This window comes from Colletotrichum paranaense, assembly GCF_030867605.1.
Source record: "Colletotrichum paranaense strain IMI 384185 chromosome Unknown Scaffold_12.1, whole genome shotgun sequence".
In the NCBI taxonomy this organism is placed as follows: Eukaryota; Fungi; Ascomycota; class Sordariomycetes; order Glomerellales; family Glomerellaceae; genus Colletotrichum; species Colletotrichum paranaense.
Window position 1 is genome coordinate 564,051 of NW_026848970.1, and position 27,652 is coordinate 591,702.

At 51.7% G+C, this 27,652-nt stretch overlaps 12 protein-coding genes across 12 annotated transcripts; 8 read left to right on the forward strand and 4 right to left on the reverse strand.

Moving 5' to 3' along the window:
- Positions 1-371: 371 nt before the first annotated feature.
- Positions 372-1,638, forward strand: CPAR01_13093 (D-xylulose reductase A; the record flags this gene model as incomplete). Its single annotated transcript, XM_060497347.1, has 4 exons — positions 372-383; positions 438-721; positions 780-1,341; positions 1,402-1,638. 4 exons carry the CDS (start codon positions 372-374, stop codon positions 1,636-1,638), a joined length of 1,095 nt encoding a protein of 364 aa, XP_060343740.1.
- Positions 1,639-2,289: 651 nt separating this feature from the next.
- Positions 2,290-3,233, forward strand: CPAR01_13094 (alcohol dehydrogenase GroES-like domain-containing protein; the record flags this gene model as incomplete). The annotated part of the gene is made up of 3 exons (XM_060497348.1): positions 2,290-2,947; positions 3,005-3,136; positions 3,193-3,233. 3 exons carry the CDS (start codon positions 2,290-2,292, stop codon positions 3,231-3,233), a joined length of 831 nt encoding a protein of 276 aa, XP_060343741.1.
- Positions 3,234-4,710: 1,477 nt separating this feature from the next.
- On the forward strand, positions 4,711-5,958 carry CPAR01_13095 (uncharacterized protein; the record flags this gene model as incomplete). The annotated part of the gene is made up of 5 exons (XM_060497349.1): positions 4,711-4,735; positions 4,791-5,239; positions 5,291-5,316; positions 5,377-5,465; positions 5,528-5,958. 5 exons carry the CDS (start codon positions 4,711-4,713, stop codon positions 5,956-5,958), a joined length of 1,020 nt encoding a protein of 339 aa, XP_060343742.1.
- A 1,029-nt stretch (positions 5,959-6,987) lies between these two features.
- Positions 6,988-7,660, forward strand: CPAR01_13096 (uncharacterized protein; the record flags this gene model as incomplete). The annotated part of the gene is made up of 3 exons (XM_060497350.1): positions 6,988-7,315; positions 7,400-7,533; positions 7,622-7,660. The coding sequence occupies 3 exons, from the start codon at positions 6,988-6,990 to the stop codon at positions 7,658-7,660; spliced, it is 501 nt and encodes a 166-aa protein (XP_060343743.1).
- A 1,251-nt stretch (positions 7,661-8,911) lies between these two features.
- On the reverse strand, positions 8,912-9,208 carry CPAR01_13097 (uncharacterized protein; the record flags this gene model as incomplete). The annotated part of the gene is made up of 1 exon (XM_060497351.1): positions 8,912-9,208. One exon carries the CDS (start codon positions 9,206-9,208, stop codon positions 8,912-8,914), a length of 297 nt encoding a protein of 98 aa, XP_060343744.1.
- A 110-nt stretch (positions 9,209-9,318) lies between these two features.
- CPAR01_13098 (uncharacterized protein) lies at positions 9,319-10,602 on the reverse strand (the record flags this gene model as incomplete). Its single annotated transcript, XM_060497352.1, has 3 exons — positions 9,319-9,717; positions 10,084-10,249; positions 10,487-10,602. 3 exons carry the CDS (start codon positions 10,600-10,602, stop codon positions 9,319-9,321), a joined length of 681 nt encoding a protein of 226 aa, XP_060343745.1.
- Positions 10,603-11,082: 480 nt separating this feature from the next.
- CPAR01_13099 (uncharacterized protein) lies at positions 11,083-12,829 on the forward strand (the record flags this gene model as incomplete). The annotated part of the gene is made up of 2 exons (XM_060497353.1): positions 11,083-11,363; positions 11,437-12,829. The coding sequence occupies 2 exons, from the start codon at positions 11,083-11,085 to the stop codon at positions 12,827-12,829; spliced, it is 1,674 nt and encodes a 557-aa protein (XP_060343746.1).
- Positions 12,830-14,196: 1,367 nt separating this feature from the next.
- Positions 14,197-15,916, forward strand: CPAR01_13100 (uncharacterized protein; the record flags this gene model as incomplete). Its single annotated transcript, XM_060497354.1, has 6 exons — positions 14,197-14,283; positions 14,806-14,842; positions 14,894-14,961; positions 15,011-15,393; positions 15,451-15,518; positions 15,573-15,916. 6 exons carry the CDS (start codon positions 14,197-14,199, stop codon positions 15,914-15,916), a joined length of 987 nt encoding a protein of 328 aa, XP_060343747.1.
- Positions 15,917-18,278: 2,362 nt separating this feature from the next.
- Positions 18,279-19,673, reverse strand: CPAR01_13101 (uncharacterized protein; the record flags this gene model as incomplete). Its single annotated transcript, XM_060497355.1, has 1 exon — positions 18,279-19,673. The coding sequence occupies one exon, from the start codon at positions 19,671-19,673 to the stop codon at positions 18,279-18,281; it is 1,395 nt and encodes a 464-aa protein (XP_060343748.1).
- A 2,694-nt stretch (positions 19,674-22,367) lies between these two features.
- On the reverse strand, positions 22,368-22,598 carry CPAR01_13102 (uncharacterized protein; the record flags this gene model as incomplete). The annotated part of the gene is made up of 1 exon (XM_060497356.1): positions 22,368-22,598. One exon carries the CDS (start codon positions 22,596-22,598, stop codon positions 22,368-22,370), a length of 231 nt encoding a protein of 76 aa, XP_060343749.1.
- Positions 22,599-24,116: 1,518 nt separating this feature from the next.
- CPAR01_13103 (phosphatidylethanolamine-binding protein) lies at positions 24,117-24,781 on the forward strand (the record flags this gene model as incomplete). Its single annotated transcript, XM_060497357.1, has 2 exons — positions 24,117-24,514; positions 24,589-24,781. 2 exons carry the CDS (start codon positions 24,117-24,119, stop codon positions 24,779-24,781), a joined length of 591 nt encoding a protein of 196 aa, XP_060343750.1.
- A 692-nt stretch (positions 24,782-25,473) lies between these two features.
- CPAR01_13104 (A/G-specific adenine glycosylase) lies at positions 25,474-27,453 on the forward strand (the record flags this gene model as incomplete). Its single annotated transcript, XM_060497358.1, has 1 exon — positions 25,474-27,453. The coding sequence occupies one exon, from the start codon at positions 25,474-25,476 to the stop codon at positions 27,451-27,453; it is 1,980 nt and encodes a 659-aa protein (XP_060343751.1).
- Positions 27,454-27,652: the final 199 nt, after the last annotated feature.

Consider the following 27,652-nt stretch of genomic DNA (forward strand, 5'->3'; position numbering starts at 1 on the left):
CAAAGTCAGGGGGAAGTCGACTCCCCGGACACAACGACCCTAAAGAAGAGTGTGTTCTATTAGTAGACTCCAGAGACTGATCTAGACTTTCAGTGAAAAGAATTCCCTGAAGTAGGCAGAATGCTTCTGGAATTTTTGACTCTAGTCCGGCGCTCAATGCTCATCGGACTACTGTCGCCCGAATTCGATTCACTGTCCGGCCCCGCACGGCGGTCCCACCCCGTCCTCGACGTCACGGCCATAGTCCATGCTTCACCTCCACCCACATTAAGGTGATTGCCAGACTGAACACTAAAGATCATTGAAGAGTTCCAGATCTTGAAGGTCATCTCGGTCTCACGTATCTAACCCTTGTAAGGAATCAATCCAGAATGTGCGAAATTGTATGTCCCTATCAACTGCCCCTGCTCCCTTGATCTCGCTGACATCCTGCCCAGAACCCTGCTTTCGTGCTTCATTCTGTCAAGAACGTCTCATTCGAGAACCGCAAAGTCCCAATACTTCGCGATGAATACGACGTCCGAGTCCACATCGAGCAGACGGGCATCTGCGGGAGCGATGTCCACTACTGGCAGCGAGGCCGGATCGGTGACTTCATCCTAGAGTCGCCCATTGTTCTGGGGCATGAAAGCTCAGGGACAATTGTCGAGGTCGGAAGCAAGGTCAAGAATGTCAAAGTTGGCGACCGTGTAGCGATAGAGCCAGGTGTTCCGTGTCGGCAGTGAGCTTCTCCCCAACCATCAACATAGGCAAGCAACGGCTTCTAACAATTTGCATAGCTGCGATTACTGCCGTTCAGGTTCATACAACCTATGCGCAGACACAATCTTCGCGGCAACGCCTCCCTGGGATGGCACGTTGCAGAAGTACTATATTGTTGCCAGTGATTACACTTACCCGATTCCGGAGCACATGTCTTCCGAGGACGGTGCTTTAGTAGAGCCAGTTGCAGTCGCCGTCCAAATTTGCAAAGTGGCGGAACTGAAGGGTGGCCAAACGGTTCTAGTGTTTGGCTGCGGACCGATTGGTGTTTTGTGTCAGGCTGTTGCCAAGGCGTATGGGGCCACAAAGGTCATCGGCGTTGACGTGTCCGAGTCTCGCGCTCAGTTTGCGAGAGAGTTTGCTGCCGATGATGTGTACGTCTCGAAGAAGCTGCCTGACGCTCCGGAGGACCCCGTTGACGCTGCTCGCGCTATTGGGGAGAAGATTGTGCGAGATTATGGCCTTGAGGAAGGGGCCGATGTCGTTCTGGAGTGTACGGGTGCCGAGCAGTGTATCCAGGCTGGTGTGTTCGCCGCGAAGAAAGGCGGGACATTTGTTCAAGCTGGCATGGGAAAAGAGGTTCGTTCTTGCACACTTGACCACCGAACATTGTAACACCCTTTACTGACATAAAACTAGAATATCGTATTTCCCATCACGACAGCTTGTATCCGAGCTCTGACCATCAAGGGGTCGATCCGATATCAAACAGGATGTTACCCCGAGGCTGTGAATCTCGTTGCCAGTGGAAAGGTTCTTCCAAGGAAGTTGATCACGCATCGCTACAAATTCGAGGAGGCCCTTGAGGCGTTCGAGGTTGTGAGGCAGGCCAAAGAGAACACTCTCAAAGTAGTCATAGAAGGTGTACCCAAATGATGCGATCTTGTATTGAGTCAGCAACGAAAATATGGATTGAACATTCATGTCAAACGCTCCACAGCCTTCGGTAGATTGGTATGACTCAGGATTTAAGAAGTAAACATTCATGTATCTGTCACTGCTTATACTTTTGGACAATCTCCCAAATCCTAGGTCGGTGATGTACGTGCACATATGGTGGCTAGTTAACAATTCTCATATCCCACTGCTCACTAATGCCACCAATCTGTCCTGGATACTATCTTACAATATTTCTCATGCGCCTTACTACTTCAAGCGATACGGATAGAATCCGCTACTCCGTCTTCTTGCAAACAGTTGGGCAGTTGTCATTTACCAACCTCAGTCGATTCCCTACTATCCGCCTTTAGATGGGCGGACGGGGGTGACAGGCACCCGGAGTGCAGCATCTTCCCCGCACCGAAATGGCCCCTCCCGCTCCGGAAGCCTGTCGACCGTCGGCCTAATTCGCCGGTGGACGTAAAGGGTTTCAGGGTCCATCGTAATTGTATTCTCATCGGTACAAATTTCCTGGACGTAGCTCTCAGCTGGCCAGCAAACAACAGCCAGGCCTTCACATTGCAATCTTATCCTTGTCCTCACCCACCAACGGCCTCTTAGTTCCTGAGACGCAACAGAATATCCAAGATGGTTCTTCCAAGCCACCCAAACCCGACAGCGCCCGTCATCGCGCATTTTGACCTGACCGGAAAGACAGCCATCGTTACCGGCGGAACCCGAGGTATCGGCCTGGAAGTTGCCCGCGGACTCGCTGAGGCCGGTGCCAAGGTCGCAATCACATACACAAGCACCGACCCCACAGAAGCCGATGCCACGGCTGCCAAACTATCTGCATCAGGCAACGGTGTGCTTGTAAAGGCGTACAAATGCAACGTCCGCAACAGGGTGGAAGTTGAATCCGTCATTGAGACTGCGACAACGGAAGTCGGAGGCGGCAAGCTCGACGTTGTCGTTGCCAATGCCGGAATCGCGGACCACATCCCTGCCATCGGATATCCAGAGGACAAGTTCCGTGATATGCTGGACGTCAATTTTCACGGGGCTTTTTGGACTGCGCAAGCTGCTGCCAAGGTCTTTGAGAGGCAGTTGAAAGGTGGTAGTGATGGTCGAGGGAGCATAATCTTCACGGCTTCAGTTTCCGCCATCTTGGTTAACGTCCCGCAGAAGCAGGCGGCGTATAATGCTAGTAAGGCGGCGGTGGTGCACTTGGCCAAGTCGTTGTCTGTCGAGTGGGTCGACTTTGCGAGAGTGAACTGCGTATCGCCCGGTTTTATTGCAACGGATAGTAAGTTCAATCTCGATACCATGAGTCTATTGAGTGATGAAAATCTGACTTTGATAGTGCTTTCGGTGCATCCCGAGGAGTGGAGGAAGAAGTGGTTCTCCATGATTCCGGGCGGTCGTCTCTGCGAGCCTGCTGAATTGAAAGGATCTTACGTGTATTTGGCAAGTGGTGCGAGCAGTTACATGACAGGTATTTCTCCTCAATTCCAAGGGACACTATTTTGTCATATCAGCTAATAAAAATAGGCGCAAATCTGGTTATTGATGGTGGTTACACGTTGCCATAGATAAGATAGAGTCTAGAGCTCAAGGAATCGCGAAGAGAATCAACTAAAACCAAAACGCTGCGTGTCGGAATTGTATGCCACTTGGATGAGGCCTTAATCTCGTTTGTTCATTCGCCACGTTATACGTTATGTGGATTGAATGATTGCAATATCCACAACTGTGTCATCATATGAGCGAGTACCTGTCTTGAGCTCCCTAATTCTATAAGCTACCTGTGATCTCATCCTCTTGTAAGCACGAAAGACACAGGGGCAAGAGCTAAAAACAAGATTATTATCCTAAATTAGAACATTGTAAAGCCGTCCCCTACCCTGCTCCAGGCTGGGCAAGTCGAAACGCCATCCCGAAAGAGGGCCCACACCCCGACCCGCCGAGGCCCGGGTCGTCCGGAGGGTTCACGATGGATGCCCTTGGTGTTGAATGTGGATCGTGCCCTCACCTCACGCACAACCTGGAATCCATCAGTTTCAATCCACCCGATAAATCTTCATCAACCGCATCAATTGCCCGGCTAGCTCAATCGGTAGAGCGTGAGACTCTTAATCTCAAGGTTGTGGGTTCGACCCGTAAGCACCAGACGCCTATCCTGAATATCGTCGAACATTTCACTAACAGTAACCAGCCACGTCGGGCTCAATTCCCGTCAGCGATTGAACTAGCAACCGTATCTTTTTGCTCGTCTTATGCTGAAGCATGTTACGTTCAAAGCAAAGCAAATGAGCTTGAATACTACCGGCTAGATATACCCTCGTTGTGATCTTAGCTGTCCTTTTTGACGAAACTCGTCCCCCGATCACCACAGATCATCCCCCTCTCCCTGGTCTTGGCATCGTCATCAAGGAACCCAATAAGACTCACTTGACTCCAAGACGCTCTTCAAATTTCGCCATGGCTGCAGGGTTCCCCTCCATCTCATAAGTCTTGCCCAGCCCAGCTAAAAGAACGTGCCACACGACGACTTTCTCCAAAAACCAAGCATCTTGGCAGAACTTGGCATCGCGGCGTTTGACGCTCCGGTCCTTACAGAAATGCAGAGAAGCGGGAGCTATCTCAGTCTAGCGAGATCCTGCGCCGAGAAAAAGATCATCGCAAGGGGTCGTAGTATCGCGGGTTGAGCCTAAATGCCACACTTGTTTCGCTAAGGAGGGTGGCAGCGGCAACTATCTCGATTGGTCGGCTATAATGGTGGTGGCGAGGCTCCCATTGCTTGGCTGAAGGAAACTTTTCTATAAGGTCATGTCGTTTCGAGGATAGCTTTTCTCCTAGGAATTCCATATGTTATCTCTTTGTTGCGATTACGATGGGCTTGTCTTCGTTTATAGTTTGGCCTTGGAGTTGCCTTTTGTTGGTTACGACTATTGTTTCGTCAACTCCTTTCAACCACGTTGTTGATACCCCTAGTCCACTTACCAATATCGAGTTTGAACAACAATGCCCATTGAAGTATAGTTCAGGGAAGGCTGCCAAGGTCACGGAATGGCGCCCATGGACGCAAGAGCCGGTATGTGTCGGCCCAAAGTCAAACAAGACACTACAACACTGCGCTTTCATCAAAGAAGACTTTCGGGGGAACAAAGGTCTTCTCGTAATCACAAGCCCAGAGGTTGCAGCCGGTGATGTCAGTCTCGTTGAGGATTTTGACACCCAATCGGCCAGTACTCAATCTTCACCTGATTCTGCCGACCCACTTCCCTTCGATGTTGAGACGATACCGGGTAAAGGTTTGGGAGCTGTCGCAAACATCCGCATCCGCGCGGGGGATGTCATCTTGAGGGAACACCCTGTCGTTGTGCAATTGGCGCAAGTATCTGAGCCGATTAGCTGGATGCAGGCTCTGTGGGTGTTAGAGGAGGGCTTCATTCGGCTGCCGAGAGAGGATCAGCAAAGAGTGTTTGAACTTTCTAGGAGCACCGGGGGCCATGTTCTGGAAGATATCATCCGAACAAACACATTTGGCGCAAGTTTCAATAACGTTGCCCACCTTGGACTGTTTCCAAAGGTCGCGGTAGGTGATCAGCTTCTAGCATCTTGTTCCAGCTTTTCTGACACCAATCAGAGAATCAATCATGCTTGTAAGCCTAAGTACGCCTGCAACCTTCTCGAGACAACATAGGTAAAGATAGAGTGCTTACCAAAAGCTAGTGCAATAACCCGCTTCTCGCCCCGGACATTGGAACTAGAAATCGTGGCGTACAAAGACATCTTGCCGGGCGAGGAACTAAGCATCAGTTGTAAGAACCCTGAACCCGTCCCGCACAGCCATTTGAACAGGACTAATACCAGGAACGTACAGACTCGATGCTAAACATGCTGTACCGAGACCGGCAAAAGGCTCTTCAAGAGTGGGGTTTCAACTGCACCTGCGTGCTCTGTAGTTCCTCTCCCGAAGTGCTGGCCATCTCAGATGCTTACCGCAGACGGCTGTCGGAGATCTTCTCGGAGCTCGAGGACCCAGTCTTCGCAGGCTCGCCGTCTCTGGTGGCGGAGCTGATCGACGAGCTTGAAGATATCCTGGTGAAAGAAGAGTTGACGGCGCAGGCGGGCGAGTTCTATGGCATAGTTGCTGGGGTGTACCGTAACATGGGGGAGATGGAGTTAAGTAAGAAGTATGCAAAGTTGGCGGTGGAGAAGCTGGTGGTCTTTGCGGGGTACGACGACGAGAGGACGGTAAGGGCAAGGGAAGTTCTTCTGGAATTTGGGGGAACGCAACTCGGCACGGGGTAAAGGGTCGCGTTGGGGAAACGTTGGGGGCGGCGCGGTAGCTACACTCAAACGAGCACGCAGTTCACGGATCAAAGGGGTGTAAGTGGCGTGCGTTCTCTGGAACCGGGGGTTCATGTTCCTCAACTCGGAGGGGGTGATTCATTTACCTCACCCCCGTCATGGCCCATGGGGAAGGAAGGAGGAACGTGGCATGGCACTTTGCCTGGTCTGGGGAAGCGAGCATGTTGACAGGTTGCGGAGAATTTTGTGGTGGAGGAGGATTACTCCGGTGCTGCGGGTTGGTCGACGGATTGACACGTTTTGGACCGGCTATGCGGCACCTTCGTTGATGAGATGGCGGCAGCGGGCCGGGGGTGATGGTTCATGTCATGTCTCGATTAGGTTGCGGGAGGATGTGTCCGCTGCAGCATCCCACTGGGGCACATTGTTTTCTAGATGGAAAAGGAACGTAATATCAGACCGTTTGAATGAGAAGTGCAGATGCGGGTCATTGGAGTTGAGGCTCTAGCTGGAGCCCATCTTGGCGATGCCAAGTGGCTTGGAACCACGGTTGCCAAGGTTTCTTGGCGTTCTTTTGTGAACGTCGACTTTCACTGGATGCTCAAAGATATGTAATGTCCTGTTTTAACAGAACGTAACCAAACAAAGAGAAAATACATTGAAATCTGATTGTGCAGGGATATGTGTGTGTGTTGCGACCTAAAAACTAAAGATATTGGTTGTGAATCAAACTCGCTCATAGAACAAATAATATGGCGATTGAGGTAAGGGCTGGGTCTTCAAATGACAGACAATGCTATTGTTTGACACACAAACATAGAGTCTGTTTAGCGAGAGTCACCGAGTGGTAAAGGTATTTAGTTCGCTAGTATCAGCAAACATCCTCTGCCTACCCAGAATTCAATTGCAATACATCAAGCAAAATTTCGGATACGACACAAGAACTGATTGTCACGTTCGGATCTCACTCACATAGTAGCAGCTATAACCCTGACGAGGGAAATAAGAGAAAGATAACCACTACCAGTCATGTGCATCCAGTGGATTGCCTCCGCAAACTGCACCGGCGCCGTAGGCGGGAATACTCCGCGTGACGGATGCAAGGGCGCCCACGTCGCGGTGGTACGCCGCGAAGTCTGCTCATCGGCCCCCGGGCAGAGCTTGTGCTTTTTCGGCTCGTGTGAGAACATCGTCACGCTGTCCGCCGAGGACCAAGAAACCGTCAACGCGCCGTGCGAGGTTTGCGGCGTGGACATGGACCCGGAGCAGATGATGCTGCTGAGGATTTTTGACGACGCTTTTGCTGCTGAGTGGGTTGTCGCCTTTGGGGAGAGCCACTATGCGACATGCACCAAGGGTATGTGGAGGTCGTTGGTCAGAAGATGAGTAAAGTGATGAGTCTCGTCGGCCGTGGGTGAGTAATCTTGTACGGATTTCCCAGGGGAATGGCACAACGCGGAGAAAGGGCGAGACTTCGGTGCCAAGGATGGACTGTTACATGGCCGATGGCCCATGGGAGCGGTCACAAAGGAACTGCGCGGGGAGAGCATACAAATCAGGTTTCTGGGACCGTTGGTAAGTGCCGCTAGTAGCGTTGCAACCGTCGATCAGTCGGACTCGCTCTCTATTCTGCCCTCCGAAGCCGGTCTGAGTTTGAACAAAGGATCTCCAGTTCTTCACCAACATCGAAATTCTCAGGTAAAGGATTTGACCAATATACTTAGTGTAATTCAGGGAGAAAAAAAGTTCTTGTTGGCATGCCGCCGCGTGGGACGATCGTATGAGGTCTAATTTACCAAGACGTGAAATCCCCGCAAACCTGTAGGTTGCATGCTTGATCCTGGGTGGCTGGGAGTTGCCTGTTGGACTTCCTCCGCTTCCTTCGCCATGTGACGACCCTGACGGGTGGACTCCGTCCGCGTCGAGGTTGACAAGAAGCACCCTGTTATTGAGAATGTGCCATTTAAGAACATGGTGTGCGTCTCTGTCCTACATTGCCTGCTACTCTTTTGGTGTGTGTGGAAGCGCCAAGACCTCACGCGAGCTGTAAGTTGAGCGCTTAGATATTCCAACTCCAGTTTTCCCCATACCATCCCCATTGAAGGAAGCTTTCTCCGTGGGGTCTTTGGAGTTGAAGGGAGGCCCATGATCCATCAAAGGGACTTGGGGTTGATACCAAGACCGTGCCCTAGGACGAGGTTGGGAAACTTGGAATCTGGCCGAGATACCCTGGCGCTGTCGCCGGATCTTCCCCAAAGCTCACGAATCACTAGGCGTATCAAAGTATCACGGCGCAGATTATCGTTCCTCTGGTTGGCCAAGTACGGACATGTAAGCTTATTCTACGGGGTCAGAGTCACTACGAGATCCATCTTATTTGGCTAAAATGAGGGGAGGAGACGAAAAAAATGGGCACCGAGCCGAGGGAGATGAAAGAGAAAGAGATCGAGAGTCACTGTGAGAGGAAAGAGAGAGGCGAATATCGTCGGTCGAACCCCGATGGGCCAGACCTTGTCGCAGGCTGATGTCTGCTCTTCTGCTGAATGGCTGAATTAGCCTGTCTCCGTTCGGGCTCTGGCTCTGGCGCTCTGCATCTTTTCACGTCTAAGTATCAATAAACCGGAGCAGACCGGGGTGCGATGACTCGATTCCAAAATGGCTTCGAGGCGCGGGCGCACTCCGTCTTCGCCCTCACGGAAGATGGCCGAGCGGCAGTTGATGGCCCCGTCGACTTAAGCCCGAAACGGTCCATTCGGGATCCACCGGCCGGCGGCGAGCTGCGAGCTGCGAGCTTGCGGAGTGCGAACCTGTCGGGTATCCAGTTCTTTACGCAAGGCAGCTTGCGTTAGCACTTTAGCCAGCGACGAAACAAGCACTTTGAGATATGGGGATGGGGGAAATCTTGCGTGTTTTTGTTGGGTTCCACGCGCGCAAACGGCCTTTTGGACATGGATCATGGGCCGATGATGGGGCTTTTGCGAGTGGTTTGTCTTGGATTCCATCTTCCCCCCCTCCTCTTCGCAGTAGGCTTCGCTACCTCTGCGTAGACCGTGTTACCGTACTCCAGTCTTGTTCTCCATCTTCTTGGTCCCCTCTTCCTCCTGGAGCTCATCCGTTTGTCAGCAAGACTAACGAGCATCGGCCGTCGACGAGTCATATCGCAGCCAATGTTTCTAGAAATCCTTGAGGAGGGTTGCAGTGCCAGAGTGGTGTGTTGCGGGGAAATGGTTGCTCGTCTGGACCATCTCATCTTCTCCAAACCCCAAAGCGCGGAGAATGCGGAGCCAACTCCTATATCAGCCAGGGGTAGCACGATAGCGCGCACACACAGAGAACAACGCAGTCAACGCACACACAGACTCATCCGTAGCCTAGGTAGGTAGTCAGGCAGTGCATCACTGCAGTCTGTCTCACAGTGAGAAGAGCCAAGAACACGCGAGCAGTCAGCCGGACCGCAACTTTGGATGCCGTTGGGTAAGGTACCTCAGTAAACCCTGCCGCCAGGCCCGACTTGGCCAGCTCTTCAGGTTCCTTCTTGGCAGAGCCCAGACGCCCAGCCGGGGGAGACATCACGTCACTTGGCGCTGGCTGATCGCCCTTGGTGAAAAGTCTTGGTTCCAATCCAGCGACGCGGGACAGCAGCCTGCCGGCGCAAACAAGACTTGAGGCGTATTTCTTGTCCCGACCACCACCATCAACGTTCGCGCGCGCCGTCGGTGCGCTATGGAACGAGCGGCGTAGCTCCGTCTGACGCTTTGGCTAATGATAGAGCAGTTTACGAAAACTTACTGCATGGAATGGCATGTAGGTGTGTTGCATTACGGAAAGTTGCGGGAGCCTCTTGATCCCAACGCGTCGGTTGAGGCAAGTATAGGCTGCCTCGCTAGTCCAACGTATGTCGAAATATGAAAGCGAATGAGGGCGGCATGAAGACCGTGCTGCCTATAGCCACGGTTATCCTTGAGCTAAATCAACCAGTCATCCGATGTCAAACAGTGGTTATCCTCGCTTTTTGAGGGGCAGGTGAACGCTTATGAAATTTGAGTTTTGTATCAGCGTGTTTTCCGTTGATTCACTTTTTTCTTGGTCCCCTTTTTTCCTGCTTTTCCGTCAACTTTCACTTACATCAATTCGACTCGGCGGTTCTTCGCTGTGATTCAGATTGTGATATCTCGTCCCAGCAATGAGTAATTCATCAACACATTTTCCTTCCTTTTTCAGCATGCCGAAGATCCGAGAGGATAACGTGTACTCTGCCATTGCATTATCAAAGTGGATAATTAGATAGGTCCTATGCGGTGACACAGTTACAGGTGTGCCCGAGAAAAACTACGAAGGTGGACGAATGTCACAGTCAAGATGGACGATAGGCAGCGGCTCTTGTGAGTACGAGCTGCAAAGGCCACCGGAGATCTGACCGGCAATATCCTCGTCGCCTTTCTATCTTCCTTCTTCCCGCCTTCCCCCCCCCTCCTGGTCTTCCTAGTCTTCCTATGTTTCCTAGTCTCCCTAGTCTTCCCCAACCTACCCCAAACCCGCCCCCGGCGCGCGGTTGGCATGGCCGGATTTGGGCAAGCTGCCGCCCACTTCACGACCTTGTTCGACCGCCGCTGCTCGCCAGGTCTCCTCCCCACGCATCTCCATGTTCATCCCCATACCGGTACCCCCCATCTCAAGCCACCCTTGCTTAGTTTCGTAACAAGGACACCATCCGTTCATTCCTTCCCCTCGTAATTTTTTCACGATGGTGGAACGGAAGTTGAGCGATTGGCCAGTCGCCGGAGACCATCCATCCCGACATCCTCTACCCTTCTTTTCCCATGGGGTCGCATTGGCCACTGGCTGTCATCTCTCTCTCTGGGGCGGGGACGGGGGAGATAGGTCGGGTTGGTCCACGCGAAGATGGGATCTAGTGTGATGTAGAACGAGGGAGGTATGGATCTACGTGTGCCCTACTCCTCCTTCTCTCCTCAGATCTAAGTATTAATAGGAACCACTCCTTTCTCTTCCTCAGGTTTCTTGTTCCTCAACCGTCGTGTTCATACCCCAAAGCCCACGCACCTCCTCCCACACCTTTCTTGTCCATCTTGAATATCCCGTGCGAGCAAATCAAATACCATCAACATGGCAGGCGGTGGTGTCAAAAAGCCCATCAACATCTTCAAGTTGGGCGACCTCGGTGAACCCGAGGGCGTCTTCAACTGGCGGCTATGGTTCGCTGTCATCTCCTTCGGCCTCATGGGCGCGGCCCGTGGTGTCGATGAGGGCCTCATCTCTGGCGCTTTCGGTTCCAAGGATTTCCAAAAGTTCATTCACTACGATCAATACAGCGCTGCCGAGAAGACCAACATCAAGGCCAACGTTTCTGCTATGGTTCAGCTCGGTTCCGTCGCTGGTGCTCTCTTGTAAGCTTGGCTACACTTTCCCTCTTCAAAGTCTCTTCGCAGAACTCTCTCTAACCGCTGATACCACGTACAGTGCCTTCGTCATTTGCGATAAGATCGGCCGTATCTGGGCTACCCGTCAACTCTGCGTCATCTGGATCATCGGTATTGCCATCTTCATGGCCAACAACGGACACCTCGGCGCCGTCTATGCTGGTCGTTTTATCGCCGGTCTCGGTGTCGGCCAGACACCCGTCGTCGGTCCCGTCTACCTTGCCGAGATTGCCCCGGCCTCCGTCCGTGGTCTCTGCACCTGCGTCTTCACCGGCTTCGTCTACCTGGGTATCGTGCTCGCCTACTTCACAAACTACGGCTGCCAGATTCACCTCGGCGACACCACCCACAACCGCTGGCTCGTGCCCACCTCCCTGCACATCATGTTCGCTGGTATCATCTTCATCTTGACCTTCTTCCAATTCGAGTCGCCCCGCTTCCTCGTCAAGCAGGGTAAGATTGAGGAGGCCACCGAAACCATGGCTCACCTCCGTCACCTCCCCGTCGACCATGAGTACGTTACCCGTGAGATCTACGCCATCCAGCACTCTCACCAGGAAGAGCTCGAGGCCACCAAGGGTACCACCTGGTTCGGAAAGGTCAAGGAGCTCTTCCTCGTCCCCAGCAACTTGTACCGTCTCTACCTCACCACCATGGTCCAGTTCCTCTCCCAGTGGTCCGGCGCCGGCTCCATTACCCTCTACGCTCCCGATCTCTTCAAGATCCTCGGTATCGAGGGCCAGAACGAGTCCCTTCTCATTACCGCCGTCTTCGGTGTCGTCAAGCTCGTCGCTGCTATCGGCTGTGCGCTGTTCCTGGTCGATGTCATCGGTCGCAAGCGCGCTCTGCTTACGGGTATCACTCTGCAAGCCATTGCCATGGTCTACATTGCTTCCTTCCTCACCCACGTGCCCAAGCTTGGTGTCGACGAGTCCTTTGAGCTCCCCTCCAACCTGGTCGGCGTCAGCAAGGGTGCCATCGCCATGATCTATGTCTCTGGCTTCGGTTGGGCTCTCGGCTGGAACTCCATGCAGTACCTCCTCACTGCTGAGCTGTTCCCCCTCCGTGTCCGCGCCCTCGCCACCTCATGGGCCATGACTCTTCACTTTGCCAACCAGTACGGCAACTCTCGTGCCGTCCCCAATATGCTGGCATCCACCTCCGTCGGTGGAATCTCGCCCATGGGTACCTTCTGGTCGTTCGCCGCCATCACCCTCATCGGTGGTGCCTGGGTTTGGTTCTTCGTTCCTGAGACTTCTGGCCGTGCTCTCGAGGATATGGATCGCCTCTTCGAGCTTCCCTGGTACAGAATTGGTCTCCACGGTAACGCTGATGCCGAGGCGAGAGATGTTGTCTACAACGAGAAGCAGGAGGCTGCTGAGGGTATCCAGGGAATGTCTGAGCATGCCGAGAAGAAGCCTGCCCAGGTCTAAAACAAAATGTGTATGAAAGAAGCCTGAGAGGTTTTCAATAGTTGAAAAGGGTATCTAATGAATGCAATATACCCAATAATGACATGAATACAATCCTACCTTTTCGAGGTTTACCACTCAAATCAGGTTTCTCTTCCACTGTGATAATGTATCCTTTCTAGTCGATATCGAGGTTATAGTTCATCACGTATTATGGCTTAGATTCAATCAACACTTGAACCTTCAAAATTTATCCCTGTTGATTTCATTTCACGGATAAGCTATTGAACGTTTGATCTGGGGCACGGATATATGCAGATTGATTGATAATCTTGATTAGATCCAGGGAGTGTCCTTGTCTCGTCTCAACCTCTGACGGTTAATGCTTGAACCTTCGGATGGTGGTGTAGAGGGTTTGACGTAAAGCAAGGTGGGCACACACTCAAATTCTTGAGGCCGTCGTCGAGCGGATGATCTGTTGAATGAATCAATTAAGACGTCTTCCAAAACCTCAGACGCGCGCTACACGTGGCTGAGTCTGAGAAGAAATCTTATCTTGCCTGAGGTAACACGGCAAGCACAACAGGCCGGCTGTTGAAACAAACAAACATATATCGGAGGGTAGCTCCGAGTTCGTTTCAACCCGCTATTTGGGCATGGATGTACCCCACGTGCGATCCAATTTATCGCATTAGATACGATGTGCGATTCGGCGAATCTAGATCCAAATCCGGCGATCCAGTCTCGCTATCCGCGACCACGGAGCATTTACGGCATTGCACGGTAATAAACACAGTGGATTGCGCTTTCCAAGACCAGCCTCAATAGGTTAGCATTGTCTCTCTCGATAGCCACAGGGAACGGATTGATGCCCGTCGAACTGATATGCAAAAAGCGGTTTTTGTTACCCCAAGAGCTGACGGTATTGCCAGCCATGGCCTCCCCGCCACGCTGCGCCTGTGGCGCAATTATCGTCCTCGACGCAGCCATAGCCGTACACGAAAACGATCTGTTTTCTTTCAACAACAATGCACGCCAGGCCAAGAACGCGCCCATTGGCGTTGACAGCCATCCCCTACTCGCCAAAGCTGAAGCGCCCACAAGCCCTTTGCCCGCCCTTTCCCACTTGAGCCGATCTTGAGGGATCGTCTTTGCCGCTGATGTGGTTTTTTGTTGACCGGCTTCTGGGTCTGGATTCAGTGTGCATCATCGAAAAGATGGTAGACACTAGCATTGTTTCCGTCGATTATGTAGATTCGTATAATACCGAGAATCCCACGCTGCCACGCATGCAATGTGGGATACCGACAATAGAGGTTTCAGAGTGCCCGATCAAAGACCACTGCGTTCTCTGGTGCGAACCAAGAAGGAAACCCTTGAGCTGCACCATGAAGGCTTCTTTCCTCCCTTTGCTCTTGACTGGGCTAACAGGGCTGGCGTCAGCCGCCTCCATTGCTGACGCTCCTCAGTGCGCTGTAAGCAGTATCCTACGACTTTTCCACGAGTTTCTCGCGGGCTTGGTGTGACCATACTAACACTCTCTCGAGATATCCTGCGCTCTTTCGGCTCTTCCCCAATCACCTTGCACTATCTCGAATCAAACATGTCTTTGTGTCGATCCGACTTTCAACAGGCTTGTTGGCGACTGCGTAAAAGATGCGTGCACGATAAAGGAAGCATTGGGTAAGCATGTCGAATTTGCTAGTTGACGCTCGATCATGTGTTGGATTGTTGATGCTGATGCAATGATCTAGCTGTTACAAACTTGACGTGGTCGTCCTGCGGGTTTCCCCTGACTGATCGGACGAGTACGGCGCGATACACGACAATCTTTTTATTCATCCTACCGGTGGTTTTCATGGCAATCAGACTGTCGGCTAGGTTTATGCGTCTTGCGCCCTGGGGCGCAGAAGATACAGCAATATGTATCGCTTTTGTATGCATGCCAATCCAACATTCCAAGCGCGTTCAAGAATACAGGTCTGATACGGATATAGGCGTTTTTGATACCTTTTCCGCCGATCATCTTCGCCAGTAAGTTCATCCGGTTAGCTTTGAGATGATTTGACTAACAACCTCGAATAGTGATGCGACATGGTTTAGGACGAGATATCTGGACATTACAGCCGTATGAGATTACAATGTTTCTGAAAGTAAGAATCCCACACAGTCCCTAGAATTCATCTGACAAGTCAACCCCAGCTCCTGTTCGTTCTCCAACTCTTTTACATCTCAGGACTGGCAGTCATAAAGGCATCGGTAATATACTTGTACATACGAGTCTTCAACATTCAAGGCTTCAGGACCCTTCTCTGGTGCACGCAGATTTTCAACTTTCTTCTCGGGGGAGGCTACATCTTGCTCAGCCTCGTTCAGTGCCAGCCATTCCAGCACTATTGGAACGGGTGGGATGGCGAGCAAGATGGCCACTGCGCAGATCTTAACACAATCGGCTTGACGCACGTAGCGTTTAACATTGCGCTCGACGTGTGGATGCTAATTTTACCGGCCACGCAACTGTATAAGCTTAACATGGAGCTCAAGAAGAAAATCGGCGTGATGGCGATGTTTAGTGTAGGCGTTTTGTAAGTCTTTTCGTTGATTCAACGTTGTTCGCATGCTCTAGTCTGACGACAGAAAAGCCTCACTTCAGTCAGCATTGTACGGATCAAAAGTCTTCTGGTGTTTGCTACGAGCTTCAATATCACTGGTACGTGACACTATTGTTCTATGATTAAATGTCGAAGCTGACTTTTATACATAGCCGAGTGCCTTTGGGGTATTATTTGGTCCTATGTGGAGCTCTGCGTGGGGATCTTCGTTGCCTGCATGCCTGCCGCCCGACAGCTTGCGTGGAGGTTCTTCCCCAAACTTGTCAATTACACCCGGGAATCACTTACGGGGTCAAGTAAATCGAAGCGTGAGGTGCAGAACGAGGAACTCACACCTATCGCCAAGGGCAGACAGTCTTCAAAGTCAGGTACTTTATCGTCAAACATAACGCAATCGAACGCAGGGTCTGTCATGGACCCCAATACACCTCGGAGCGCAACGTTTGGTTATCCACAGTCAGATGATGTCGTTATGGTTCATGAAAGAAAGGAATGAATTAATGTCATCAGGTGATCAAGAACCGGGGTATTGTAATTACGAGTGTGTTTTGTTAGACTTTATATTAGTTTGAATACCCATTGAACATCACGTAATCATACTTGGTATGTCATCCACAATCAAGACAATTTCGAAAAGTCGCACATTCGTGTGGATGTCCTCTATTCACCGGAGAAATCATCTAGAAACTACTGGCAAGTACCTATTCAACTTCGTTGACAATCCTCCTGTCAGCTTATCAAACCCAATGTCTCAACCACAAACCTGCAGTAGCTGCATAATTGCACTAAGGAATCCAGGTCACGTCCGATTTCCAATGTCTTTCTATGGTGTAAGATCAATCTTCAATTGAAGAAAGGCGGGTTGAAAACGGTTGTGACTACCTAGTCACTTCATGCGCTTGGATCACGATACTTTCACTATCGCTCATGTTATTCAACTACATGGAAGGTTGATTGTGGGGTGCGTTCATCGACACAACTTACGCCTTATTGATCTTGCTACACTACGCAGTCCCTAGCTGGATGTAAACCATGTCCTTATACTTGTGCTTGAAGTATGTCATTTAGATATGTCACGTCGTTTATGTTTGCATCGCGGTGTCAACCTTGGATATACGGCCCTGAGCTTGTGAGTAGAAGGCACATTGTCGAACCTCTGTGGGGACTTCGGTTCCGGGTTCGCTATGCTCTCATCTCGGAACTCAACCCATTGAAGACTCAGAATGCCATTAGTAACATTTGCACAACATAGCTTGAAGGTGAAAGCATCTCTGAAAAGCCAAACTGTTGTCATCAGGAGATCTAGTGCTACCACGGTTACTGACTGGTTGAGACACGAACAATGCTGCTACCACGGCAATGTCATCCCACCTTGAATCTTCTCGATCTCTATTGCCAACGTCTACTGAACTATTCTAATGAAAACTTTTCATTCTCCACCTCACTAAAAGCCAGGTGCGAGTTGTGCGGTGGGGTCGTCGCCCTCCATCATCATCGTGAGAGCGTCTTTGGTCACAGCAACATCCCCGATAGTCTAGTGGTGAGGATATCTGCTTGTCATTGAATTTCAACGATTCGCAGGGGACCGGGGTTCAATTCCCCGTCGAGGAGTCTTTATTTTGCTCTGCATCATTTATTTTTGAATTGTCGTGAAGAGAGGGTGTTGTTGATGGCACTGGTCGCTCCCCCGGTGAGCAGGATAGCCATACAGCGCAACTCTCCTGGAGAGAATCTTCTTGTTATACACGTCAGCAGGGAAAGCCTTTCGGCCGGTAAGAAACTCTATGATGTGGTATTGAATTGCGGATGTGTATGGAAGGGGGAAGTTGGTGGGCGTAGCCTATGATTCCTCCGTTGGTAGTAATTAGGTGGGTGAAAGGGCCGTTCGCAGCGGCCCAGACCACCTTCTAAGTCTCCTTTTCTGCTGTCAATACTCCCATAAACCTAGTTAATGATCAATTATCCCACGTGTGAGTCAGTGCTGGTGCTGAGTGCAGCAAATCAGCCATAGATACGCCCTGGAACGGATTACATCTAGAAAGTAAAGTTCGCTACTAAAGCACAGCCATGTTGATATCATAAAGTTACTTAGAAGGAACATATTGGCTGCTAATCAGGATAGCACATTCTACCCCGGTACATGTACGAAGGTAGTAGTTTACAACATATAATCCACTTCAGTCTCAACAAGATGAACGAGTGACAGGAGCTTCCCAAGCTCTCAATGCTATCGTAATCATAAAGCCTGAGTTCGTGGACAGTCTTTTCTTACCCAACCCTAGAGCGCCCATTTTCTATGTCTTTCCGCTGCGCAAGCACGAGTGGTAAGTTGAACTCATGATAGGAATACTGAAAAGAAAGCCTGTCTTTATCCAGCCTGCCAAGCATCGTTCGCTTTCACATCCGCGATGAATACCCGGTCTGACCTGCTGCCCCGGTTAATGAACACCTCCTATCACTCAAAAAGTTCCTTGGACAACATGTGTATACCGTATACCGTCGCAGTAAATATTGCGCAAAACCAAATGTGATAGTGAAGGTTTTCCTGGTGTTCCCCGTCGACATCATAATCAAGCTATCATGATTGACGAACAACGCTGTGATTACTTTTCTATCGTCTCTCGATGATTCGTTGGCTCTTGTCTGTCAAAATTCATTTTCATTAATGTACTGCTAACTGACTTGCCATTATCTGAGCTCGATGTACACTAACTCGACCACGTCATTATCTCGCCTGCTAAACACATCTCGCATCGCGATATCTTTCGTGCTTGGGAGGCTCCAAATATTCCTGCAGGCTCGAATCATGTTGATAATCGGCTTCTTCAACTATTAAAACGAGAGCATCCCCTCGATTCTTAGTGGCCGTGATTTCCGTGAGATTGTCTTGACTGCCTCGACTGCCTGGAGCGCCTCGAGTCTGCAGATGCGACCGAGTGATACGAGGCAAGGGACTTCTGGCAGTTGAAGCCGCAGTCGTTATGATCCAACTTGTAATGATTGTTTTTGTGGTTTATCTCATCCTGCCTGGTGTTGTGCTCTCCTCTCGACGCCCTAGAGGACCTCTGAACCCCATAATCGTGGCCATTGTTATGGTGGTCATAGCCGTTGCCATTGGTATGGTAATTGTTGCCATGGTAATCATTATGATGAATATCATTATAGTTGGTAGAATGATGGTCCTTGGGATAGTAGGTGTTGGTCCTGATAGTCCTATCGTCATAATGCCCGTTGTTATGGTTATAACCGTTGCCGTTCACATGATAGTCCTTGGGATGCCAGTTGTTGTACTTGTCATCCTGGTGGTTGTAGTTATGATAGTCCTTCTCCCGAGCAATCCTTGAATCCTTGGAGGCCACGGAGCGGTACGAGGCTAGTGAATGTTTGCAGCCCGAGCCGCAATCGTGGTTGTCCTGCTTGACGAGGTTGTCCCTGTACTTCCAGTCATCCGCGGGTGTGTTGTGTTCGCCCCTCGAAGCGCGGGAAGATCTTTGGACTCCATAATTGTAGTCATGGTGGTCGTAGTTGTTGCTGTGGTAATTCGTGCTTCGGTCGTAGTATGGCCTGTGTTCTCTGGACACCTTGGAGCGGTATGAGTCGAGGGAGCGATGGCAGTCTACGCCGCAGTTGTTGGCGTCGAGCTTGGCTAGGTTGTCTCTGTACTTCCAGTCGTCTGCGGTGGTAACACCTCCAGCGTGGTAGTCTGGGTCAGTCCATGCAGCCTTAGCTTCGCTTCTTGCTTGGATATGAGGCTCATCTCTGGCGTGGATCTCAGGTTTCAGGTCGAAGTTGTCAGGTAGAGCAGCTTCCTCTCTGGCCTTGCTCTGAGGCTTGTCATTGAGTTGGACCTCGGGGTCTAAGTCATAGTTTTCGAGTGCAGCCTCATTCCTGGCTTTGATCTGAGGCTCTTCTCGGGCTTCAATCTCAGTCTCAAGATTGACGCTGTCCAGAGCGGCCTCATCTCTGGCTTGGATATGAGGGGCGTCTCGCGGTTGGGTCTGTGGCTCTAGGTCCCATGCCTCAGTCGCGGCCTCGTCTCTGGCTTGAATCTCTGGCTCTTGCTGCCAGTCAGACACATCAACATTGTTCTCTCCACGGGCCTCGATATTGGGCTCCGCTTCGGCAGCTTCGGCGGCAGGGTCAGCCCTGAAGACATGAACTGGGGGATGAATGAGGCTGGGGAGCACTGCGACGGGTACTGCGGCTACACCGGCCGTTAATATGGTCAAAGTGATGGTGAAGAGGAAGCGCATGTTGTAGATGTTGCGGAAAAACAGTGGTAAGATATAATTTGATCGCTTATGTGGGTATAAGGGTAGTTGATAAACAGGTGTGAGAGAGAGACTCATAGACCGGCCAGGGTTCAGTCAAGTTGGCTTGTAATACAGACAGCACAGCTCAGTACGAGAAGAAATTGCCTGGCCTTTATACTTGTCACTGATGGACATCAGTGAGTATCAAGGGACGAATACTCGCTTAGAACTCCTGAAAAGAGATACGATCAAGACTACCCGAGCCGGCTTCTGCATCTCAGCGTCAAAGTCTCATGATCACTATCCTTCTCCGTCGGCCTCCTTCGGGATATGAGAAGAGCCGCTGAGAGAAGCTAGCGTAATCGTTGAGTCAACTTTTGAGGTTGTTGGCGCCGAGCTTGAAATTAAGCTAACATGGTGGATTTCGCCTTTGACTTTTTCGAATGGCAATATCATGGGTACAGCCATGCCGCCTATGAAAATCCAAGGATTGTCGGACACCAGGATGACATTCTGGCTGAGACCGGGTCTAGATGCGGCCTAGAGTTAAGGGGCAATCCAGGAACCGAATTGCTTATCGCCAGAAAGCAAGCTTCTGGTCCACGCAAGCATCGTGTGTAATTAAGGCCAGTCTGCATGCTGCGCATAACGGCAACAGGTTTACTTGATAGTGAATTGGAGGACGATGTCCAACTTTGCCCCTCCTCCTAGTAGTGGAGTTGGAGTCAAATTTGCCGTTTTCGTGCAGGAGTCGGTTCAGTCGAGGAGATATCCACGCGGACAAGGGAGCGTAGTGTGAAGCTTAGAACATGCCATTCGGATAGCTTCATGATTGGTACAATCCTCCTAATGTTCCAGACCTAGCTGAAGAACTCACTCTCGACATGGAGTAAACACTAATATGCGATACTTGGTGGAGACTTTTCACCGACCTTTTCACCGTAATTGGGAATATGTCGAGTGTCATTGATTCATGCAAAACGATCAGCCGCCAACTTTTCGATTCGGTTTGAAAACCATACAAAATCTTGCAGCATAGAAAGACGAGCTTAAAGAAGACTTTTCTTGTAAGCTGTGGAAAAAGCCGCACCGTAAACGTAAACGCGTCCGGTCTACACCAGTTCATCTAAGTGATCCGAAGTACACTGTTTCGAATCGCATGTCGTTCTTCAATGACATTTCCATGTTGTTGGGTTGACATTTTTGAGCTAGGGTTCCAGGGTGACGGATCTTTCTGCAGGTCATTGTCCCGGCACGGCGAAAGCTTCTTATATGTGGGTGTGTGGGTGCGAGATTTTGTGTGGCAGCCTCAACTGATTGGTAATGGCCGCAGAGCCTCGGCCTCCGACTACGTAGCATGCGAATATTATGCCCCGAGCCGTGCGGACAGTTGCACAAGACTTCCTCCCAGAGTCCTCCTTGCGAATCAAGTCACCTATACTGGAATAGTGCTCATTATCATGTTCAACTAGACCAGTAGGATATTCCAGTTAGAATAGCCAGAATGTGCGATAGGAACCCAAGCTACCTGACCTAGCTACTCCAGGATCATAGCTCCAACTCCAGAGAGCTTATCCAGGGTGTCAGCACGGATAGTGTCGATCATGATTGACGTTGCTGGGCTCACAGACACCGGACTTGTACACCTGGGCGCGAAGACCTTGAACAGTGCAGGTGTAAGTTGGGCGTAACAGGCCAGGCTTGCACATGGTACTTGGCTCTTCGGACGGTCTCGCCGGCTACTCAACGAAGCTACCCCGCCTTGCCCCTCTTTCCCAAGGGTGTTGAGAAGAAGTCTAAAAAAGGTTCCGCCGACGAGGGGCTGCACGGGACACCGGTGGAAATTGCCTGCCACGGCCCATGACATGGGAAACCCGCCTCGGCGTCGCTTTCGTTGTGGCCATGGGATGGTCATTCCGAGCATCATATGATTATTGATGGAGCATGTAGTTTGGACGCGAGATAGTTCCCATTGTGAGTTCCGATGGGAGGGTATGAGAGGCTCAAGGAGTTGAGGGCGTAGTCTTCCAATCGCGGCGGCTCGGACATTAAAATCGGGTTAGCGGTTGAGGGGCTGCATGCACCCAGATCAAACCTTGATTCAACGGTGCGTCGTGAACATGAGGAGCGGCGAGACGCGTGTACGATCGTCGGTCCTTACTCATGGCGAAAGTTGAGGTCGGGGAACTTGGCTTGACTGAGATGCGGGACCGAGATGGCGGCGCCGCGGCGGGCAAGCGTGGGAGGTGGAATGCAGTTGCATTGCAGACATCTCCCGAGATCGACTGTCTGCCATGCCGTGAGCCAACTCCCTGGGCCTTAACAGCCTCAACTCTAGCCTTCAAGCTGTCAACGCCAAGTTGAGCACCCATAGTGCCAAGATGGGCCTCTTAATGCCAAGTCGTTTAGCCAAGTTAGCTGCGCACTTTAAGGACTACAAATGCTCAGCTCTTGCCCCTAGAGTCCATATCGATTTTGCTATGGGAGTTTCTCGTCTACAAACACGTCTAGTCTGACCTAGAGATCCCGCTCGCTCTACAGCAACAAGCTTCTACGACCTTACTCAGCGCAGAGAAAGTCCGTCTCAACATTATGCGCAGGCAGCCTTACATTGCCAGCCGGCGCTCCCAACTTTGTCCGTTCTCGATCAAAGCTTGTTCTACCAGCTTCGAAAGTTTTCATCTGTTCCTCGATTTAAGAGGCCTCATCACCATCGACTCGACTGACGTCCAAGACGCTAGCTGGCGGGCGCTTGCAGAGAGTCTTTCCGAGCAGCCCAACCTCGGACGAGAAGTAAATGCGAGTATTCGAGAGAAGAAACCTAGAAGAGGGATGCATTCTAGCACTATCAACCATCACCACTTGGAGCGGAACATCCGGAACGATCACCTTCTTTTCGTTCCATGTCTTGCGGTCCTGGTCCATAGAACTTGCTCGAGCTGTCATGGGGTCCAAGCGATTACGCCGCCCACCCGACTGACCCCTCACGATCGTTTTTGCTTTAGGCAATGCACCTCGGATTCCGCTCCGGCTCGGGGTCATTGATCCCAAGTGTTATGGCAAGTAAGAGTCAATTGACACCTTTTGCCTATCATCGGGCTGTCTGTATGGCAGTCTCTGGAAAGTTCCGTAGAAGCTGCCAGGAACGAGTTTAAAGTCTTCCGAAATCAGGTTTTTGTTACCTCTGCGGGAAGTCTGATTGCTTACTGTTGCCGCCTAGAAAACGGATCACATATCTATAAAGCGGCAAAGCAAAAACAGCCTAATAGGTATTTGTGGACCCGCCGGAGGGCAAAGCTGGCCCGTGATTGCTCGCCGGATGGATACAAGAGAAATATCGTTGAAAACTCCGGCTTCCTAGGTATAACCGTAAGAGGAAGAAGGAACGAGAAAGGCGCAAAAGCAAAAAGGAATGGGTCTCATGTCTAGGCGGAATCTAACCGCTGTAACTCCCCGAGGTGGGCTCGAACCACCAACCTCCAGATTAACAGTCTGACGCGCTAGCCAATTGTGCCATCGGGGATATGAGATATGATTGGATGAACATGCTACGGTCTCTAGAGTCTCTAGTAGAGAGACTGCTCTTGTCGCTGCGCTTGGCCCGAGCTCCTGCCCAAGTTCGCTCCTATCGCCATAGTGGTCGCGATGCAAGGGGCGTAGGCAGGAATGGAAAGAGAAAAAAGGCGGCGAAAAAAAGCGAACATTTGAGATGGCCGAAGATGGGTTTGCCCTAGCTCTTCAGATCGTCTCACGGGAAAAGTTTTGGATTGCGGCGATCTAAGATGTACGAGAAGTTACGCTTCGCACCAAACTCCCCCACTGAGAAGAGCCTTTCTTGGTGAACCATTGTTAGTTGGTTTATCCAATCCACTGATCTCATGGATCTTGGTGATTTCCCCTCGAATGGAGGGCTGGATTCTAGAATAGCTATGTTGATGAGAAATCGAACTCGACCGTGTTTCTTACTCTCGTTCTACTCCGTGCATGATGTAGAAAAAGACGTAAAGGCTGCTCCTGGCTGGTCGATCATGGAGCGCACAAGGCTTCATATTACCATCAACCATGGTGGTCCTTTTGAGCTGTCTCTGCGACGACTTCCAATTTCACGAGACTATTATCTTCACCATTGCAGCCACCAAACTCCCACGGCAGCAGATTTGACCCCCGTGGATATTTCTTTCGCAGTCAAACTTGACATATGTTACAACGAGAACCTCTACATCTGCCAAGACCCTTCGTGCAGCTACGCCACCAATTTTCCACCACTGGCGTCAATTCCCCTCATCCCACGCTCAACCCCGCGTAGGTCATCACGCATCATGTCCTCGGGCTAATATCGCCCGCAGGCGATCATTCAAAACATCCTTCAAGAATGCGATCTCAACCTTCAAGTTGACTTTACATCAATCCATTTGAGCCATCTTGTCTCTCTCCCTCGCAACAATGTCACTCTCCGACCACGCGCAAAAGCTCACCAGCACGCTCGAGCAAGCCAAGCTCGTCCCGGGCTCAGCGGCGGTACTGATACCAGAGGGTTTTAAGCCGACGATCAAGCTCGAGGTCTCGTTCGCGGATAAGGCCGTCGATGTGGGCAACTTCTTCCGCGCGGGCGAGTGCAAGCTTGCGCCCAGCATCTCGTTCGCGGCCGAGGAGGGAGCCGAATCTGGTGCCTCGTACACCCTCTTCCTGACAGACCCGGACGCGCCCACCCCGGACAACCCGCAGTTTGCGTTCTGGCGCCATTGGGTCCTACCCGGGCTGCAGCCGCTCAGTGGGGGCGCGGTCGTTGCGCAGACGAAGCCGGCGTTGACTGAGTTTCTCGGACCCGGACCCAAGGACGAGTGAGTAGACAGACAGTCTCAATGATTTGGGCAGCCTTTAAAAGTGACCTTGCTGACCCTGCCTTACCTTGTAGCTCAAAGCCGCACAGGTACCTCTTCCTGCTCTACCGGGAACCCCAAGGACTGGATCTCAAGAAGGAGGATGTCGGCGGAGAGGAATTTGTTCAGAGGCGCTCATGGAAGCCTGCTGAGTTCGCCGATAAGCATGGTATGAAGCTCGTTGGAGTGAACTGGATGACCTGCGCTGGCGATGGCTGGACAGAGTGAGGCACGATGGCCGGTTTGTCTGGCAGATGCAGCTAAGGAGTCCAACTCTAAGGCAAGCTGAGCCAGTGAAGGGTCATCACGAGACTGTACCACCCTTCAAGCTACCTGGACCGAAGCTTCACGTCCCCAGCTGCTCGAATGGCGGTATTCAAGCCACGCTGGTCGTTCACGACACGGCAGTGGACTGCCATGGACGGCGAGATTCGGCGGCAACGTCATCAAGAATCATCGTGAAGCTGGTCCTATAGTCTAGTTGGTTAGGACGTCGGATTCTGATTGAAATATAATTAGATCCTTCCGTAGGCCCAGGTTCGAATCCTGGTAGGACCTGAATCTTTTGCTCTCTGCTCATAACTTTCCTTTTGCTGATCATGCTGATACTGGGACCGAAGTCGAAGCTCCATGATCCGTCTCTTGGAAGTTGTAGATGTTCAGTGTTAGAGTTTGCCGTTGCTTAATATGCTGTCCATAACAAAGACCACGTCTTGCGTGCATCTTGGAGGATTGTAGTGGTCTGTGCCTGAGCTGCGGCGCTTCAGGACCCTGACTGTCCGCTGCGATCTGAATTGCAGCGAACGCGTCCCTGAATCGACGCTAATTATTTGCTATTCACCCGTCAAATGTACCTGAAGTGAAATTCGGACCGCTTTACTCCACGACGCGTCTTCTCGTCGCGTCTCCCAAACATCACCATGATTCAACGTCGTCTAGTCCGTCGACAAAGTTCACTCGCAGCAGCCAGGAGGATCTTGGCGCAAGTCGACAGCGAGCCAGATGTAGAAACCAAGAAGCCGACGTCTAGATCACGCTCGGTAGCCACCAAAAAGTGTGCACCTGTATCACCCCCGGCATCCAAGGACGCGTCAGAAGAAGACTTCAACCCAACTCTTCAAGACGACGACGGCGACGATGTGAAGGACGTTATTGAGCCGCCGCCAAAGAGGCGCAAGGTCGAGAAGAACCCCAAAGCTCGAAAAGCAGACACCGCAAAACTCCATGCGCGCCTCTTTGGTCCACCCCAGCAGCAGCCGGCGACGCAGGATGCCTGCTGCTCGCCCGCCGCAACGAGGGCGCATGCCACCTCGTACCACCGCCCTCTCCTCCTAGATGGCCAACCAGGCCGGCGCGGGCGCGATGCTCTCCTCGGCTGGTTCGACTCCATTAGCACAACCCGCGGCATGCCCTGGCGCAAACCCTGGATCGATCCTGCAAAGACTTCGCCAAACGACGCCGCCGACCTCCGCAGCGCCCTCGAAAAGCGCGCCTACGAAGTCTGGATCAGCGAGATCATGCTCCAGCAGACCCGCGTCGCCGTGGTGATTGACTATTGGAACAGATGGATGACCCGCTGGCCCACGGTCCACGACCTCGCGGCCGCCGAGCCTGAGGACGTGCTGAGCGCCTGGCGCGGGCTGGGCTACTACAGCCGCGCTACGAGGATCCACGAGGCCGCAAAGCTGGTCGTCGCGGACCCGGCTTGGCGGGGTCTGATGCCCTCCGACACGGCCGAGCTCGAGGCTAAAGTCCCGGGCGTGGGCCGGTACACGGCGGGTGCCGTCGCCGCTATTGTGTTTGGCGAGGCGGCACCCATGGTTGATGGGAATGTGCTTCGCGTGCTGAGCAGGCAGTTGGGGCTGTATGGGAATGCCAAGACGGACAAGGCTGTCATTGATTTGCTCTGGGCAGCTGCAGATGCGCTCGTCAAGGCGGTTGCGAAGGACGGACCTGACGGAGATGGCACTGAGCTTGCTGAGAAGGCGCCGTTAAGTGACCGTCCTGGGCGATGGGGGCAGGCCTTGATGGAACTCGGAAGCACCGTCTGCACGCCGAAGCCAAACTGCGGCGAGTGTCCAGTAACCTCTACGTGTCGAGCGTACGCAGAGGGCTTTCAACTAGCAGCCAAGAAGCCGAGGAAAGCGGTTGAAAAAGTCGAGGATATTGAGGACCTGTGCTCGATTTGCGAACCTTTCGAAGAAGCCGCAGACGAGACCACGCTCTCTGAGGAAGATTCTGAAGCTGAGTCGCTGAAGCGAAAGCCGGCAAAGGGGGCTAAGAAGGGCGTAAAGACACAACCAGGGCCAAAGCAGGCGACGCTGTCTGCCTTCTTCACCTCAAAAACGGCAAAAAGGAAGGAGGAAGAGGAGGAAGTGCAACCCAAGGTTGCCCAAATCGATGCAAGAACACTAGAAATCGTCGCGGAACACGCTCGAAAGTTCCCCCTCAAGGTGGTCAAGAAAGCAGTTAGAGAGGAAGAGGCCCTGGTCTGCGCAGTTCGGTGCAGCGACGACGGGCGATTCCTGATACACAGGCGCCCGGAGAAGGGACTCCTCGCCGGGCTGTGGGAGTTACCCAGCCACACGCTGCCGTCTACTAGCGGTAACACCGCGACGTCGCGGAAGAAGGACGCTCAAGGATATGTATCGGGACTCATCAACGGTGTTGGAAACAAGAAGTGGAAGCTGAAACATGCCGGGGAGCTGGGCAGTGTGCCGTGGTTGTTTTCTCACCTGAAGCTTACGATGCATGTGCATCTCTTCGAGGTAGATTGCTCTGAGGACCTCGTCTCGTCGCACGCGCGACATCGATGGGCTACGGTTGAGGAGATTGATGAGGAGTCTATGGGGACTGGGATGCGCAAGTCTTGGGCTTTGGTAAGAGAGAGGTACGAGTAGTGTATGAATGGATTGGTCCGCGTTATGCGCCGGCAACCATGTAACCAGCACAAATTTCCAAATGGACCATTAGACCTTACCCTATTTGACGGTGTTTCATCTTAGGTAACTACGATTTGGGGAATTGCATGAGATGTGACTCTGCTTAGTTGCACTTATGGAATCGCGGATTTCTAGCGCGTATCAATTCCGTCCCTAT